This window comes from Astatotilapia calliptera, chromosome 4 (assembly GCF_964374335.1).
Source record: "Astatotilapia calliptera chromosome 4, fAstCal68.1, whole genome shotgun sequence".
NCBI lineage: Eukaryota > Metazoa > Chordata > Actinopteri > Cichliformes > Cichlidae > Astatotilapia > Astatotilapia calliptera.
Genome location: NC_137425.1, coordinates 10,300,890 through 10,314,840, shown reverse-complemented (window position 1 = coordinate 10,314,840; position 13,951 = coordinate 10,300,890). Strand labels below are relative to the sequence as shown.

Genomic DNA, 13,951 nt, shown 5'->3' with positions numbered 1-13,951 from the left:
ACAGTAAAAACGAACGCGGCGAATGGCATAATCATCATGTTTGTAACTGATAGCACAACCAACAGGCCTATTAATTAATTGTAGAATTTAGATTTTAAATCAGAATCCACGGACTGATTGTTAAAGCGTACTGATTTAATTTATCTCATATAAATTGCAATTACAAAGGCAGTTAATAAAGTAAATAAACACAAGCATATATACAAATGTATGTATGTTTAAAAAGTTATTCTTGGCCGTCATAAACATGAAGCAGTAGTTTTGAGTAAAGACAACTGGAACATATGACATCAAAGGTTTATTTATTCAGAATTAATTATTACGGAAAATATTTTTGACATAAATTGAATATATACCAATCAAGTACATTTTATTTGACCAAATTCAATTACATTTAGCGTTTGACATGTATGTAAGAAAACTATATGGAAAACTTACATTTAATCAAATTACTTGAATTCAACATTTTGGACATAAATCTCTTTTGAGTGTAAATAAAATATTGAAATAGCAGTTACTAAGTTATATTTACATTTTTTTTCTTGTAGTTTGGTGTAAAACAAAATAAAAGCTTTAACCTCCAGTTAATAAGGAGTGTGATTTGTGAGGATAAACACTTGTTTAATTAGAACAAATAAAAAAATCATCTTTAGATTTACTCATCTAAAGGAGTGAGCCAAAATAAAAATGTTTGGATTAATTCCAAAGTGGAGGTTATTTATAGACCCTTACCATCCCTCAAGAGCGCATTTCCAGTGTGGGGCAAAGCTGAAACGATAAGATATTTGGCTTGTACACATACCATATGTGTTTCTTAGCAGCCAGTTAATTCATTAAGGCCAGTTTTTAACGTCCGAGCATTACCAGCACGTCCAAGTTTGAGCAGTTTGAGCAGGTGATACGAGGGTTTCACTAGCTGTCAGTTTTGTACGCTTCAGTTGGATGCCCGTGGGAAATATAATTCTGATTGTTTCGTCCTATATTATAGAACACCGTGAGACTTTGGTTTCGTGTTTATCTCATGCCAGCTGTTACATGTCATTTGGAATCCTTCCAAACGCCTATAGCATTATCTTGAAGGGGGGCTGGGTGTGCCTATGTTCCACTGCATCCATAAAACCCCTCCGTTTGCAGCGAACACGGCATTGAACTTGAAAAAAAAAAGTCCAGAGGAAAGATGAGTCTTTCTGCTAAGGACAAGGAGATAGTCAAGGCCTTTTGGGCTAAAGTGTCGGGAAGGGCGGATAACATTGGCGGTGACGCTGTTGCCAGGTAAATAAGAAAAAACACGAGGCGAATTTAACCCGCTTCTGCATTTTTATCTATTACTTACTGGCTTATTCACCTGTGTTTTTGCCCAGGATGCTGACAGTGTACCCTCAGACCAAGACTTACTTCTCCCACTGGAAGGACCTGAGCCCCAGCTCTGCCCCAGTGAGGAAACACGGAGGAATGGTGGCAGCTACAATAACCGATGCTGTGAACAAAATCGACGACCTGGCAGGGAGTCTTCTTACCCTCAGTGAGCTGCATGCTTTCACTCTGCGAGTGGACCCTGCAAACTTCAAGGTATTTGTTTATTAAATCATGAAAGCGGTTCAGAAAACCTGTGGGTTTGCTTTAAAGATTAATTGGACTACAAATTAAACGCTTGCTTAAACATTTTTTAGTAGTTTTTATTTAAATGTGCCTCCATAGGCTACTGGTTGAGACTGCATCCCTTCTAGTGAGGAACTGTAACATCATCATTAATTATTCTTTGATTTAGAAGCCTATAAATCTGTCCCATCCACACATGGATAAGGCCATATGCAAATATAAATAAATCATAAGTTGAACCCCAATTCGTGACATCGAGCTACAGTTATCTTTAGGATAAATGAAATGTGTGTTTCAGCTGCTGCAGCGCAAAAATGTTACACTTTTAAACAAACAGGGAAGTTGCCTGTGTTGTCAGCAAGTCAAAGCACGACACTGTCACCGAAGTAACACAGGATAGACTGAGTTATGATTCAGATAACTGATCTTTGATGTCATAATCCCTGATTCTGCTAAAGAAGTGTCACGATCTTTGTACAGATTCTTGCTCAGAACATCCTGGTGGTTCTGGCCACTATGTTCCCCGTCGACTTCACCCCTGAGGTCCATATGGCTTTAGACAAGTTCCTGGCTGCCTTGGCTCGTGCCCTGTCTGTGAAATACCGATAAATTGCATGCTGGAGGCGACGAGCGGCAGGGGCTCAGATAGCAATTCACTGCCAGTCTGAATCTGAATAAATCAAATGCAATGAAACTGCCGTGTTTGTTTGGGTTTTTTTGTGTGGTGTACATTAAAAATACTTTACACCACAATACTTTATCATCCGTCATAATTTATGAGAGGTCCTTTGATGCGAAAGTCACAGCATGACTTATTTTTATTTTACACCATCTTATTTAAAATTTGAAAGAATAGGCTAATTAATATCTTACACCCACTATTTAACTCTTCTGTTACACCCTGATATAGTTGCAAATGCTAGAAAAAAAAAAAGAAAAAACAACAAAGTGAAAAATAAGCTCGTTGTTTTATTGATTTAAGCCTCCTCAAGACATGATTTAAAAAACAGTGTATGTAACGGTCCTATTATGAAAAAGGGGAAATAAAACAAACAACTTGAGGTATATGCTTCATATATCTTATTTATTAACATCATTTTGAGGTACAATTTAACAACAGAGTGTGTGACGGTCCTCTGCAGCTCTCTAGTAGTACTGCTTTCTGAGGGAGGACACCACCACTGCCAGGAACTTCTGGAAAGCTGCGTGTACCTCAGGAGTGAAGGCTTTACTCAGCTGGGAAGCAACCACAATGGTCAGGCAGTGACCCAGGAGCTGTAACACAACACAACATGCATGATATATCATGAACATGCTAAATAAATACATAAATATCAATAGAAGCCAGTACCATCAGTTCACAATTGCCTACCATGAAATTGTCAGGGTCCACCTGCAGTTTCTCAGAGTGCAGCGCGCTCAGCTCTGCATATGTGGCCTTGATGTTGTTCATGTCCTTCACGGCTTTTTCCAGAGCTTCCATGATGACTTTTCCATGAGACGCAACCCTTGGATTTGATGTGATGGCAGCAGCATTGTAGAGGTTTCCAAATCCACCGAAATACCTCTGAGTCCAGGGGTAGACAATCAGACACCTGCGGAAACAGAAAATTTTAAATAGCTCACAATTACTAAAGAAGAGTCATATATAGAGTCATATAATCTTGCACATTCTTTAAGGGAGAAACATGGTCATACCTGGAAAAAGCTGCTTGCCCAACGACCGCATAGTCGATCTTGGAGAAGATGTCCTGGATCGCGGTGCGCTCAAAGTCTGTCCACACAACCATTTTGCTTTGTTGAGTTTTGCACTTGTCCTGTTAGTCAGCAGCCCACCACACGCAGCTTTTAAAGGTCTGTTTCGCTCCACCCAAAGATATGCAGTTGGGTGGAGTAGGACAGTAGGGTGGATAAACCGAGTTACATGTAACGCTTTGTACTTCTTTGTTCGTGTAACTTGAAAATCAGTCAAGAGAAAACAAGCTTTCCAGTGTAAGTCTTCGTCACATTTGTGCCAGCTTAGTTAATTAGTTTCATTATTCATAAACGTTTTCGTTACCTGATATTTTCAGTATTACAGTTTTAAAAAATCATTTTAATGTTAGGGAATCACACAGAGCTACATTTTTAAGTTCGGGAAATTCAGAATATCATAAGAACACCTTCTGAATCGAGCTGACTCACAGACCAAATCCCAGTCTCATTTAACAGATCTGCAGACGTTTTTTTTAATTAGCTTAATTAACTGTAAGTAAACATAAATAAAGAATTGTTTAAAGATAAGGTGAGATTAAAAAAAACCCCAGAAGATTCCACTGCGCTGGAGAGATAGCATTTTGGTTTTTATTGAAACTTTTTTGGTCTCATTTTTCCATACTTCTATATCTCTTCCGCTAATTTTAGGTTGATTTTGGCAGAGTTATCATGCCCTGTGCTCACATGGGAACCTAGAAATCAACTTTCCTTCCTGAGGCTAACGGCTCAGTGTGCACCCACCTGTTGAACATCAGATATGTTTCAGTAAGGTGTTGGCTGCTAAGATATAACGTCATCATGTTGGTAACTGACAGCCTTGCAAAATCTAGAACTTGAATCAGTATTTCTAGTCCTCTACATGTTTAATTTTGGTTTTTCAGTACTAAGCTGTATGCTACGTAATTTTTATAATATGTTCTTGTATAATAATAATAATAATAATAATAATAATAATAATAATAATAATAATAATAATAATAATAATTATTATTATTATTATTATTGTTGTTGTTGTTGTTGTTGTTGTTGTTGTTGTTGTTGTTGTTGTTGTTGTTATAAATTTAAAATGTCCATTTTACTGCTTTGACTTATTTCAGCACCACATTAATATGAACAGCAACAGACTCAAAGACAACAATCACTGTCACTGGAAATCTATGTTTTGGGTTTTAAAACTGCAAACTTTTAGTATTCAGTTGGATTAATTGAATTTATTTATTAAATAAATGAATAAATAAACACTGCCTTGAGACTGGCTTACGGACTGGTCTTCAGAGCCACCATCGCAATTTTATCTTGCGTTTATCTCGAGCAGAACCTTGTGGTCATATCTCTGAGGTGGCCCGGGTGTGTCCATTGCTTGTTTCATGTATAAAAGCCCCCGTAGTTTGAGCTGATCAGGAAAAGCGAAAAACAAAACAAAAACAGGCAACATGACATCCCTTTCCGAAAAGGACAAGAACATAGTCCAAACTTTCTGGGCTAAAGTGGCTGGCAGGGAGGAGGACATCGGTTGTGATGCTGTCTCCAGGTAAATATGCCTTATGATATACAACCTATGACCCCAACTGGACAGACCCTTTGCTGCATTTTTTACCTACTATTTACTTAACCTACATTTTACCTATGCTGACAGTGTACCCCCAGACCAAGACTTACTTCTCCCACTGGAAGGACCTGAGTCCCGGTTCTGACCCGGTGAGGAAGCACGGAGCAACCGTGATGGCTGCAGTTACTGATGCTGTCAGCAAAATTGATGATCTGATCGGAGCTCTTCTGAGCCTCAGTGAGCTGCACGCCTTCACTCTGAGAGTGGACCCTGCAAACTTCAAGGTACTTATTTATTAAATCATAGCAGTGAAACTTTTTAGTGTTTTGCTGTGAAGGTTTGTACCTAAATAAAACAGATCACAACTTTTGTGCATTTTCGTATTAATATAAAAATAATTTAATAGATTTAATATTTTTTTGTCTTTAGACATCCCAAGTTTTTCTTCCCAAATCACTATTCTCAAGCAGGGGCGGAGCGGGGGGGTGGCTTACGGGGCTTAAGCCCGGGTTGTTTTGTCAGAAGCCCGGGGTATTTTGGAGTGTAATTTTTTCATAGATGCCTGGCTGACAACTGTATAAAACAAAAAGTACACACAATATTCGAAGCACATAGTGCACACTGTGGGAATTTACGACTGTGCGTGAATCCCCCCCTGATATTGGTATGATCCGAGCTCAGGCACTAAGCGACTGAGCGAGGGGGCGGGGGGAGCTGCTCCCCGTGAGTGCGCTGTTGGAGAGACGGAGCCAGCCATACTAAGGAGAGCTTAAGTTTGACCAGGTACCAAAGCAAATCATTCGTACCGTACAAATAATGTAAATATGACGGTGCATCACGAAAGACTGATATCAAACTGATCACTTGACCCATATTACGTTACTTGCTCTTCAAGTGAATCAACAAATGGCGAAATGAAAAGCCGAACAAATGCTATTTTTTAGAGAGTCTTAGCTTACGTGTGTTTATTTCATATTTTCAGTTCTTACCCTCCCCGACTAATTCGGTTTCAGTTATGTACTGAAATATAAGAATGGACATTAGAGGGTTCTTTCAAAGAAAAAACTCAGGTAAATGTTATTTTATATATTATGCTTTGTATGTTGTTCAGTATATTTCTATGCAAAACAAGAGGGATTTCAGGACACAGCAGGATATTCACATTTGTAACCAGATATTTACACTTTAGGGAGAAAACATAAAACATTTTTACTGTACAACATCAATTTAGAGTAAACTTTTGTTTTAGATAAATATTGAAATATATTTTGAATTAGTTAAATGTCAGAATAAAGAGAGACAGAGCTGTCTATTTTTTATCACTTTCATTAAATTTAGGAGTACATATACACTAAGTTTATTGTTAATTAATAAGAAAACTCCAGACGATTCCATTCTGAGCTGAAGAAGCTTCTGATAGGTTAGTAGAGTCCATGTGAGTAAATTGGTAGCACAGCTGTGGATGCATATAAGGCAAAACACAGAGCCTGTTTCTTTGACATGGGAAAATCAAGAGATGTCAACCAAAACACCAGGAAAAGAATCGTGGAGCTCCATAAGTGTGGCTCAATTTGAATACAATTTGGTGCCATTTGCAATTAAAAAACACAGACAGTTTCTCTCTTTACTCTTAAAGTTAACAAATATGTTTTTATATTTATCAATCTAAAAAAATAAACATTTAGTCTGATTTGATGTTACAATTAAAAAAGTGTTTGTGTTTTGATCTGAAGAGTTTGTAAATATCTGGTTTCAACTGTATATTTGATGATTGTCAGCACAAAGAGGGAGAGAGAGGAGCAGAGAGGGAGATGGAGAATGAGGACAGAACAGAGATGAACAAGAGCAGGTGAGACATACATGTTAGTCAAATGGTTGCTTACTAAAAGTATCACTGTATCATAGGTACTCATGTATCTCGTACCTAGTGTTTCTTTTTAGGTTTGCTATTTTTCAAATTCTATATTTATTAAGTTCTGCAGGCTTGTTTGCACAACAAGGCTAAATAATTATATAAACTTTTCTCAATCTAAATATTGTACTTTGGTAGAATTAAATAAATAAGTGTAGTGCAGGTCTATGATGATTTTTAGTGCTACTATCATCTAGTTCTGATTGTGGTTATGTCTTGGTTAAGTCCTCAGTAATCCTGCTTTTGAACTGTTGTAGTCCTGTTTTAATTCTGGATCAGTTCTGGGTCTGGTTGAATTGGGGTTTAGTCCTCGTGTCTTGATACAGCCCCGACTTCGTTCTGTCTTGCTGCTCAATTAAAAAACTAGTTTAAGGTGTCCTGCATGTGTGATATATATATTTCCCTATATGAAGTCATTCTTTTTTGAACAAAACTCAAAACACAGCCTATTAATCTTTCAGTCATTTCTACACCCCCCCCCCCCCCCCCCCCTCAAAAAAAAAAAAATCCCACATGCATACTACCCTTTAGGGCTAAGCCCCGGGTGTTTCGAATGTCTGGCTCCTCCTCTGTTCTCAAGCATATCTATTTTCTGTCTAAATTACACTTAACCCAGACTGTGCGGTTCAATCGTACAAAAAAAAATGTTTGCAGAATATTACAGCAATTAAATGTGACTTTAAATGTGGCTATCATGTTTTCACAGGTTCTCTCTCACAACCTCCTTGTGGTCCTGTCCACCACATTCCCCAACGACTTCACCCCCGAGGTCCACGTGGCTATTGACAAGTTCCTGACTGCGGTGGCGCTTGCCCTGTCTGAAAAGTACCGATAAATTGCACTCTGACGGTCAACAACATGGGCTTGGATACTCCCAAACTGATTTTTAATGTAAAAACAAATAAATAAATCTAATACAGTACTGCTGTTATCTGTGTGGTGAAGTGAATTTATTTAAAGTTGATATCAACTTTCAATTTGGTGGCAAATCTAAAAAATAAAAACAATATACGTGTAATAAAGGAGGGCTGAGATGAAAGGCCAACAAAATGTGCCAGAATTTATTAAAAGTCAAGATGAGTGACCAATAAGCTTTCAGCTGGCCACTAAATAAAACTTAATGTGCAAACACAGAAAGAGTGTTCAAAGTAATAGCCTACCTTTCTAACCATTAAATGCGAGCTGCCACAGAGTAACGATTTTATTTGTTTCTACAGCTATAATGTTGTGCAATAAAAGTAACATCGCTATAACTTTATTGCAGGCTATAGGAGGCTGCCGATGTTTTGCAGATCCCAGCACAAATTAATATTCTGACGATTATATTTTTTAAAATAATATCAACATTAATTCTATTCATTCTATAAAATAGCTTTTTAGATGCCTGTATATATATTGTTGCTGCAGCAATTATGCTTTAAAATAACATGGAAAATCCAATCCAAGATAAACCCAGAACACAACACAGCAGCACATGCTGTAGTTTGCTGAGAACATCTTTATTATTGTTTATGATTCCTTTATAATTGTCCAGAGCAATGCAATAACCAACAAAATTTGTAAAGCAAAGAAAAAAATGTGTACGTTCAAATGATTTATAAAACCAAACGCTGCAAACTTTATTTTCATTATAACCATGGCCAGGGTCACATGCTCTTATTAGTAATTGACAGTTTATTTGACCTCGATCAGTTACAGCACAATCTGATTTACTAGAAGTTATGCCTTTAAAAAAAACACCCCAGAAGAAGATAGTAGTGATGTGGGATAATGCAGAATAAGGTATCGATCTGATACCAAGTAAATAAAGGCCCAGTTTTGCCCATACCAATACTGATACTGATACTTTAAATCTATATAGGCAGTTTATGTAGGGGAGAGCAGTGTATCAGGATTTATGACATGAGTCATGTCATACAGTTTACGAATTCTTAACACATTTTTAATGTCGTTCTACACTAATGAGTCGACACAACTTATCTCACAAAGTTCAGTGGGCTACATACTGAATTTAGAGAATACAAACAAATTATCAACCCTATTGCACTGCAATCGATCCAATACCATGGTTGTTATGGATACCATCAACTAGAAGACACAATGGTGTTTTCCTTTTACAAGTATCACCTTGCTCACATTTGTCTGTGTGTGTTTGTGTTTGGATGTAGTTGTATTTCGTTTGTACATCAGCTGTCTCACAGAACAGTATAAAAGAACAGTGTGTAGGCCTATATATTTTTCTATATATGAACAAAGCTTACAAGACTCTCAAAGAGTTACTTTTATTTACTAATATGACCATATATTCTGAAAAAAGGGGAAATAAAATGAACAACTTGAGGTATATGCTTCATATATCGCATTTATTATCAGCATTTTGAGTCACACTTTAAAAACAGTCCTCTGTAGCTCTCTAGTAGTACTGTTTTCTGAGGGAGGACACCATTTAAAAATTAAAAGAATAGGCTCATTTATAGGTTGCACTACAAGATACACCCACCATTTAACTCTTCTGCTACACCCTGATATAATTACAAATGTTGGAAAAGGAAAAAACAACAAAGTGAAGAATATGCCCATTGTTTTATTTATTTAAGCCTCCTTAAGACATGATTAAAAAAACAGAGTGTGTGACGGTCCTCTGCAGCTCTCTAGTAGTACTGCTTTCTGAGGGAGGACACCACCACTGCCAGGAACTTCTGAAAAGCTGCGTGTACCTCAGGAGTGAAGGCTTTACCCAGCTGGGAAGCAACCACAATGGTCAGGCAGTGACCCAGGAGCTGTAACACAACACAACATGCATGAGATATCATGAACATGCTAAATAAATACATAAATATCAATAGAAGCCAGTACCATCAGTTCAGCATTGCCTACCATGAAATTGTCAGGGTCCACCTGCAGTTTCTCAGAGTGCAGCGCGCTCAGCTCTGCATATGTGGCCTTGATGTTGTTCATGTCCTTCACGGCTTTTTCCAGAGCTTCCATGATGACTTTTCCATGAGACGCAACCCTTGGATTTGATGTGATGGCAGCAGCATTGTAGAGGTTTCCAAATCCACCGAAATACCTCTGAGTCCAGGGGTAGACAATCAGACACCTGCGGAAACAGACAATTTTAAATAGCTCACAATTATTAAAGAAGAGTCATATATAGAGTCATATAATCTTGCACATTCTTTAAGGGAGTGAATATCAGAAACATGGTCATACCTGGAAAAAGCTGCTTGCCCAACGACCGCATAGTCGATCTTGGAGAAGATGTCCTGGATCGTGGTGCGCTCAAAGTCTGTCCACACAACCATTTTGCTTTGTTGAGTTTTTCACTTGTCCTGTTAGTCAGCAGGTCACGGCGTGCAGCTTTTAAAGGTCTGTTTCGCTCCACCCACAGATATGCAGTTGGGTGGAGTTAGACAGTGGGATGTGCCAGTGTGGGGTTTGGCAGGACTATATTCACTTCACCATCAAACTGAATCAAAGAAAATGATTCAGTTTTTTCATTATCATTGAATCATAAATTAAATTCTAAATTATTTTCATTCGTCACTCTCAAAATCTGCGAATTTAGCCTCTGACCACTCAGATAGCTAATTGTGTCTACTCAGGTATACATGTGAGCCTCATTAGCTTTTATTATTTTATGTCCTGTTTTTTACATTTCACTGCAATGAAGGATCACCTCTGTCTAAACAGGAAATCTCAACTTTTGAGCTCTTTTGTGAACAAAAAAAGAAAAAAGTAAAAATAAACCCACAGATATCCAGGAAACATTTACTGCTCTCAGGGTGGATCCACCTGTTGGAAGTTTAGATAAGGCAGAAACAAACGTCATCCTCAAACCTTAGTCATCGTAAGTTTTAACTGCCTGAACAAACGGCAGTTAACTGCAGAATTTCAATTTGGAGTAATGACTCCTTGGCAATCTACATGTCTATATTTAAATCATAAATTTGAAGTGAAATTACATCAAATTTTGCTTGAATGAATTAGACCACCATCCAAATCTGGGTCCAAAATCTCCTGTGTAAAAAGCAAAATAAGAATGTTTAATCCACTGTTAAGATTGCAGCTGTCAAAATATAAAAAATTAGCTCATGCTTGAAAAGAAAATGCCTTGTTATAAAAATCCTCTGATATCATTAATTAATTGTTTTCCATTCTGATATCTGTTTGCAACATAAATAAATACGGGATTCACTAATGTCTCACCTTAAAAACTGAACTGTCTATCAAAGTTGATTATTTTAGATGATAAACAATTATTTTAATAAACAGTCAAAGTTAAAAATACAGTTTTCATTTGTTAATGTAACCCATGAGCCAAAAACATTGCAATTTTAGGTATTTATGAAAAAGTATTATATTTCATGATTTTCTATTTTATTTTTAAAATATGTACACACACACACGCACACACTCACACACACAGATATACATATTTAGTATACACATTCAGTAATGCGCAAATACTCTTATATTGTACATATATTTATTCGTATAATTGTCAGATTTACCCGCTCTTATATTTTGCTTGTTATTATGTTATTGTATTTTTGCTTGTGAAGCTCGCACGCAAGAATTTCACTCGCATGTACTGTACCAGTGTACCTGCACATGTGATGTGACAATAAAACTGATTTGATTTTGTTGTCTAGAAATACATTTTCCTTTTCCACTCTTTGGTTTAGTTTTATTTCTTTATTGTGTGCACTAACTTTATAGGTGAACACCATTTAAAACTCTTTTTCTTCAGTAGTTTTCAAAGCTATGTTGGGCCTGTCCAAGAGCCTGTTGCTATCTCTGAGGTGTGTCGGGTGTGTCCGTTTACTGTTCTACATATAAAAGCCTAAAGCTTTTCTGGTGGTCAAGACAACTTCAAACGAAAAGTCAACAGGCAAGATGACCAGTCTTTCTGCTAAGGACAAGGACACAGTCAAAGCCTTTTGGGCTAAGGTGGCTGGAAAGGAGGAACAAATCGGCTGTGATGCTGTCTCCAGGTAAATATGGATTATGACTTATAATCTGGACCCAAATGGACTGCTTTAACGTGCTCCTTTTTTTAAAATATATGTACTGTTAACTCACCTTACATTTTTACCCAGGATGCTGACAGTGTACCCTCAGACCAAGACTTACTTCTCCCACTGGAAGGACCTGCGCCCCGGCTCTGCCCCGGTGAAGAAGCACGGAGCAACCGTGATGACTGCAGTTACTGATGCTGTCAGCAAAATTGATGATCTCACCGGTGGTCTTCTCAGCCTCAGTGAGCTGCACGCCTTCACTCTGAGAGTGGACCCTGCTAACTTCAAGGTACTGACATACAATAAATTCTGAAAGTGGTCCTGATTTCGTTGTGTTTTTTTTCATGAAGGTTTAGTTGCAGTTTCTTTGTTTCTAAGCTTAATGTACATTTAATGTTTAACTTCTTGTAGCAGTACTGAATACTGAATCGCAGTATTCAAATAAACAGAAATATATAACCCTGGCATGCATTTTCTAACAGCATGGCGTTTTTTTTAAAAAATGTGATCTTCATCTTTTCACAGGTTCTTGCTCACAACCTCCTCGTGGTCCTGGCCACCGTGTTTCCCAACGATTTCACTCCTGAGGTCCACGTGGCGATGGACAAGTTCCTGGCTGCTGTGGCTCGTGCATTGTCTGAGAAATACCGTTAAAGTGTACACATGAGCAGATGTCTCAATTTGAATAATGAAACATAATAATAAAATAAAAATCAAACTGTTGTGATTATTTTTATATTCTTCTTGTGTTTGCAAACAATAAGTTAAAAGGATTTAAAAGCTTTCTATTTCAGGTCAACAACACATTGGCCCACATCTACATCCATTTTTTTAAGAGATGTAGACTGACCCTAACCTTTGATATGATTATAAATACTTGGCTGTTTGTAGGGGGGTAATAAGAAGACTTTGCAAAAATGTAGTACAACTTGACAAAAGCCAAGCAGGAGTTTTCCTTGTTGTTTAGTTCTTCCCCTAAGCTTATAACACATCTGAAGCTACATACATAGCATAGAGAAGTCCATTGAAAACCTGAAGTAAAATCAAGATCTGAATTCAGAGCAGTTGGGACACTTTTACTTGACTTTCAAATTCTGCATTGGTGTCTCTTTTCTATAGTCATTTATAGCGATTTAAATAATAACTATTATGACAAAAGTCACCTCAATGCGCTTTATATTGTACAGTAAACACATTGAACATAGGAACACAAGACCTCTTCAGAATAAAAGAAGAAACATAATTAGACGCAGACATGACAACAAGAACTTGACAACACAAGACACGCAGACTTGAAACACATGAAGGGCAAGGGAGACTTAATACAGGGGTTGAAGACACAAAGGGGAATCTAATAAAAAAAAAAGAGTCTATAATGGGAACCTAGGCATAATAGAAATGAACTTAGAAAACCTAAAGGATTTAAGCAAACACGGGGAGAACATGCAGACACACAAAGAAAGGCTCCAGCTAGGTGGCGGAATCAAATTCAGGACCGTCTTGCGAGGCAACAGCGCTAATCACCGCACCACTGCGCTGCCATTGATGCATGACTGTTATCTGTTAACTGGCCAATTACTGAAATTAATAAAGAAATATGATTTAGTCACAGAAACACTGGACACGAAGTTATTTCCATTAGATAAAACAATAATTTTCAAACAAAACAAAACATTAACCCATTTTCTCTGTGGTAGAAAAAAGCTTTTGTGACTAAATAGGTAGATCGAGCCCAGAAACAAAGACCAAAGGAGACCTTCATAAAATTTGGAATAAAGATACAGTTTTTATTGTTGCCACTATACACACTGTATTGTGAATGAAACCATCAATATGTGATTGAAATCCAGACTTTCAGCTTTAATTCAAGGGTTTTCACAAAAATTTTACATTCTTTCAAATACTTTCTGCCAAAGCCTAATTTGACTTTCTTGGTCTTCAGTGTAATCAGTGGTTTGGACCTTGGTGCAAACTCAGCAAACTCAGTATCTCTTGATTGCGACTTTGACAACTCCTCAAGAGTGTTAGATGTTGTAAGTTTTATTTTCCTCACCACAGAAATAATTTTTGTCAGCATGCACTTGTATTTCATTGCGTTTAAGGTTGTTTGGTGTG

The 13,951-nt window shown here is 37.4% G+C and overlaps 5 protein-coding genes across 5 annotated transcripts; 3 read left to right on the top strand and 2 right to left on the bottom strand.

Moving 5' to 3' along the window:
• Positions 1 to 125: 125 nt before the first annotated feature.
• On the top strand, positions 126 to 2,293 carry LOC113020516 (hemoglobin embryonic subunit alpha-like). Its single transcript, XM_026164548.2, has 3 exons — positions 126 to 1,272; positions 1,362 to 1,569; positions 2,080 to 2,293. The coding sequence occupies exons 1-3, from the start codon at positions 1,178 to 1,180 to the stop codon at positions 2,206 to 2,208; spliced, it is 432 nt and encodes a 143-aa protein (XP_026020333.1). The 5' UTR covers positions 126 to 1,177; the 3' UTR covers positions 2,209 to 2,293.
• Positions 2,294 to 2,664: 371 nt separating this feature from the next.
• Positions 2,665 to 4,598, bottom strand: LOC113020513 (hemoglobin subunit beta-like). The gene is made up of 3 exons (XM_026164546.2): positions 3,298 to 4,598; positions 2,972 to 3,194; positions 2,665 to 2,874 (listed from the first exon to the last, which is right to left on the bottom strand). The coding sequence occupies exons 1-3, from the start codon at positions 3,387 to 3,389 to the stop codon at positions 2,746 to 2,748; spliced, it is 444 nt and encodes a 147-aa protein (XP_026020331.1). The 5' UTR covers positions 3,390 to 4,598; the 3' UTR covers positions 2,665 to 2,745.
• Positions 4,598 to 7,746, top strand: LOC113020517 (hemoglobin embryonic subunit alpha-like). The gene is made up of 3 exons (XM_026164549.2): positions 4,598 to 4,885; positions 4,991 to 5,187; positions 7,522 to 7,746. Exons 1-3 carry the CDS (start codon positions 4,873 to 4,875, stop codon positions 7,648 to 7,650), a joined length of 339 nt encoding a protein of 112 aa, XP_026020334.1. The 5' UTR covers positions 4,598 to 4,872; the 3' UTR covers positions 7,651 to 7,746.
• A 1,633-nt stretch (positions 7,747 to 9,379) lies between these two features.
• Positions 9,380 to 10,555, bottom strand: LOC113020512 (hemoglobin subunit beta-like). Its single transcript, XM_026164545.2, has 3 exons — positions 10,029 to 10,555; positions 9,693 to 9,915; positions 9,380 to 9,595 (listed from the first exon to the last, which is right to left on the bottom strand). The coding sequence occupies exons 1-3, from the start codon at positions 10,118 to 10,120 to the stop codon at positions 9,467 to 9,469; spliced, it is 444 nt and encodes a 147-aa protein (XP_026020330.1). The 5' UTR covers positions 10,121 to 10,555; the 3' UTR covers positions 9,380 to 9,466.
• Positions 10,556 to 11,508: 953 nt separating this feature from the next.
• Positions 11,509 to 12,554, top strand: LOC113020514 (hemoglobin embryonic subunit alpha-like). The gene is made up of 3 exons (XM_026164547.2): positions 11,509 to 11,812; positions 11,918 to 12,125; positions 12,362 to 12,554. Exons 1-3 carry the CDS (start codon positions 11,715 to 11,717, stop codon positions 12,488 to 12,490), a joined length of 435 nt encoding a protein of 144 aa, XP_026020332.1. The 5' UTR covers positions 11,509 to 11,714; the 3' UTR covers positions 12,491 to 12,554.
• The last annotated feature ends 1,397 nt before the right edge of the window (positions 12,555 to 13,951 follow it).